At 35.6% G+C, this 4,044-nt stretch overlaps 1 protein-coding gene across 2 annotated transcripts in view; it reads left to right on the forward strand.

Annotated features, from left to right (window-relative positions):
* The first annotated feature begins 1,024 nt into the window (after nucleotides 1-1,024).
* The window catches only part of PPP1R1C (protein phosphatase 1 regulatory inhibitor subunit 1C), a 106,561-nt gene continuing 103,541 nt past the window's right edge, over nucleotides 1,025-4,044 (forward strand). Inside the window, exons 1-2 of one of the 2 annotated variants that reach the window (XM_006921260.1) lie at nucleotides 1,025-1,391; nucleotides 3,030-3,090. In XM_006921260.1, the coding sequence (XP_006921322.1) occupies nucleotides 1,311-1,391; nucleotides 3,030-3,090 (142 nt within the window). In that variant the 5' untranslated portion in view covers nucleotides 1,025-1,310. Of the gene's footprint in view, nucleotides 1,392-3,008; nucleotides 3,091-4,044 lie in introns of both variants that reach the window. The other variant, XM_006921259.2, reaches the window with a different exon arrangement.

Consider the following 4,044-nt stretch of genomic DNA (forward strand, 5'->3'; position numbering starts at 1 on the left):
CAAGTTCTCTTCCATTAAAGCTGCTTCGTTTTCAGGCTTCTTTCACAAAGGGAGTTGGATGCGTGAAGGCCATCTGACTATGCTATTGCCTCCCCTTTAACTTTCACAGATGTGGAGATCTGGCAGTATCTCTCTCTGCCTTCATCACTAGCCAATGTGACTGTCATCCTCTATCATTCTGGAGATTATTATTTTTACAGTTTTTTTTCAAGTTTTTGTCTTTACGCATATCCTACTATTGACAACAAAACACAGCATTGGATACCATTTGTTTCCACTAATGTTTTCTACTTACTTCTGTATTCTTCCAACTCGGAGGCTATAACCAGCACCAAAAGGAAATAAAATAGAGGTCACTGCAGCAGCAGTTACTTCCAAGCTGTTTGCTAAATTTAGCTGTCCAATACTTTCCACTCTAATGAAAACTGAACTACAATTATAGAATGGTGGAACAGAACAGGAGCTTAAAGGTCATTGAGTCCAACCCCTTCCTTTTTCTGATGAATGTATGAGGTCCTAGACATAGCTTGTGATTTGCTTGAGGCCACAGGGCTTGTTAATGAAAGGGGTGGAACTCGAACTAAGATCTGCTTAGCTGGTGGCAGCGCTGTCTTCACTACACCACAGATGCTCTGCCTGCTGTGATCAGTCTTACCTAACTAAATCATGCAGCATAAATATAGCAGATATTTTTGATTGTGGTTTACCTTCTGTGGACATTCAACTATTTGGTGGCTGAATATAAAGTAGCGAAGGTGTCTGAAACATAAGTTGCTACAAGAGAAATGAAATGACTCCATACCCAAACCCTACCCCCAACTCTAAAAACTTCTTGCTTTGCTTTATGTTCATCAATAATGAATAGCCCATCCCTGCAATACTCAGAGGGAGCTTACATTGCACTTTTGAGCAACCAATTAGTAATGTACAGTAGATAGAGCCTTTCTTTCAAATCCCAGGGCAGCAAGTCCTTCAAGGCTAGCATTGCATTTTCAATTAGCTGCTGAGTGTATGTTTGGCATGTGTATCAGTGAAGAGGCACACAATTAGGTTATTGTTTTTCTCTGTATTGTACTGAGGAGATTCGAGGCATTGGTGGGGGATCAGGCAAGCCAGGCATCACTGTGGATGTTGGAGAGGGAGTTACTCAGACCTCGGCATCTTCACTTGCTCGCTCTGGAATTACAGCTATTTATTACAAAGCGTGCTGTGTGGTTGGGTGGAGTGCGCCTGAGGAAACACATCTGAGACAGCACTTGGGGTTAGTTTTCCTGAGCTCTTCACATCTCTGACTAACTCTTGTCATTGTCATGGAGCCCAACAGTCCCAAAAAGATACAATTTGCTGTGCCTTTATTCCAGAGTCAGATTGCCCCTGAAGCAGCAGAGCAGGTAAGTGGAATTGGGTGGGGACCCGTAATACAGACATACATTTTTCTTATTAATTGAAAGCTTCTCTACCGCTTGCATTTGCCTTTGTGGCTTTCCAGGATATGTGAATAAAAAATAAGTTGGTCTCCATGCACTATTTGAGTTGCACTGGGTGAACTATTGGTAAGATATGCACTTTATGTGATACAAAATTGACACTTGTTAAGGAAAAATGGTATTATTAGCAATTCAGATTTGGATCCAAAAATCTGTTTCCTTTTGCTTATTAAAATAACAGGTTCAATATTTAGAGAAACTTTAAAAATATTCTCAAAATTAGCAACCTTGTTTTCATTATTATAGAATAAAAAGATTCATTTAACAATGAAAGCATTAAATCTTAAAATAATTTCAGACTTGAGACTTAATATTTTATTGTAATGGTTTTCATTATGTATCTAAAGCAGTAATTGTAAGTATATGTAATATATGATAGATAGGATTTGTAGGTCTATGTATAATTTAAAAGCCATTTTATTCAGATATTAAAAATAGTATTTTAACATCTAGATTCATGTTTCATGTCGAACATGTCTATATATCTGTATTTCTCTCTCTCTGTCTCTCTCATGAGTGATTGGTTTACGTCTGTATTGTCTTTTGTATTCAGATTTACTTAGATTCTTCATGAAATGGAACCATTTAAAAGATCATTTGTGGTAAAATTATCGTAGTGGAGAGGCAAAGGCAAAGAAATTACAGGGTCACCAACCTAATTCATTAATTTCTTAAAACATAAATTATCTTTGAATCTTTTTCCAAATATTATACACAAAGTATTACATTAAATCTGAGACTTATGACTTTCTAGGATGTTTTGGTAATCTGAAGTAGATTCACCCAGACTCAGGCCAGATAAATATAGCATTGAACATGTGTCTATGTTGAATGGGGCAATGGTTCTATCCTGGACAAAATGTCATTGGTATATGTTATCTACCAACCCAGTGACATATACTTTAGAAATTTACCTATCTATTTAAGAAATTAAGGACACATTAGAAATTCTAACCATAATATGCTCCTGTAACTCTTAAGAAAAAAAAAAACTATTAGTTTTTATTAAATTACATACTCTCATACGATTCATCTTCTCTCTTTATTTGTTGATTTTTTTCCAAATGTGATATAGAAAATAAGAAAAGCTTATAATATAAATTAAAAACTAAAGCTGTTAAATTTAACCTGCTAGAAATTTGAGTTTTCTAAGCTTCTCTCATTTAGAAATAAGGGTAATGGATCTTGAAAGCATTATCAATACTATGAGGCTCCAAGAGAGCCATTAAAATTAGCAAGTCATCCCTATATCGTCAATGCGTGTTAATTTTCTGTAGCATCATTTGATTATATACAACTATTTATTTTCTGTGGAAATAGAGCTTTTTGGTCAAAAAAGCTAATAAAGCTAATATCTGACAGTTCTACTGTCTGGCTTTTTAGTATTCAAAATAAAATTAGTGAGCACCTAATGTGTGCACTCTAGTTATTTGTTTTTGTACGTTGGAAAAAGATGAGAACTAGACAGCTTTGTAAGTTGTAGAGTAACCTGGGGCACTGTCTGACTCTCACTGAACTTAGCTGGGTCTTTGTTATTCACAGATCAGGAAAAGAAGACCAACACCAGCATCACTTGTGATTCTCAATGAACATAACCCCCCAGGTAAAGAAGCATGATGAATTTCACACTGATGGAACAGAATAGAATTGTTGGAAGAACATTAAGGAGCATGTGACCTCCAAATGATTTCAATTCAGGATTTCGATTAGCAATAATCTAACGAGAGAGTCTATAAAATGGATCATAAACAAAACCAATAATAGATATAGAAACTGTCTCAGTCAACAGCCTGCTTTGCCTCTAGAATGACACATTGGTGATGATAGGAAATGTTTTGTTAGCATTCGCTGGCAAATATTCAGGTGTTTGTATAGAATTTGGTTCAGTGCTTACTAATGAGGCTGATGGAAAGTTGTTTAATTCGGTTTCAGAGCTGAAATTACAGCCCCAGAGATGCTTATATCTTTACAGATTACGTTTTTTATTCATGAAAGGTTGTTATGAGGTGGGCATTGAGCCAGCATTGGCTATAGCTTTGCTGCTGATGTCATCTCTGAAAAATGCAATTGACAAGTAACCAGATCAATTTTCATCACTGTCCATTTGAGAGCCACTCTGAAGATTTGCATCCATTTGTTGAGGTTTTATTTTCCATTTCCTGTAAAGAGTAAAGCCGCATTATTATTCTTGATAAAGGGCTATGATCTATAACATGCAAACATTAGTTACCTATTGAAGGAGGGTGATTTTAATATCATATTTAAGTGCTGTTTCTAGAAATACAAGTAAGATAACAAAGGTTATGGTATTAATTTGTAACCAGGTGGCACTTGGTGTTGGATTTTTGCAGGTATAAACAATAAGGGTGGACAAAAGGAGTTTGAGTAGTGAAAACATAATAAGTCTGAATATACATTGTAGTAAATAGTCTGACTTTTTCAGATTCCTTTCTAATTAGAGAAGCATCCATAAGAAAAGTAAGTACAATTCTAATAAAATATTCATTGTTGGGTCCAAATACAAGAAGGTGTTCAGCTGATGGAAAACAAAAGGCAA

Source organism: Pteropus alecto, unplaced genomic scaffold (genome assembly GCF_000325575.1).
Source record: "Pteropus alecto unplaced genomic scaffold, ASM32557v1 scaffold3, whole genome shotgun sequence".
In the NCBI taxonomy this organism is placed as follows: domain Eukaryota; kingdom Metazoa; phylum Chordata; class Mammalia; order Chiroptera; family Pteropodidae; genus Pteropus; species Pteropus alecto.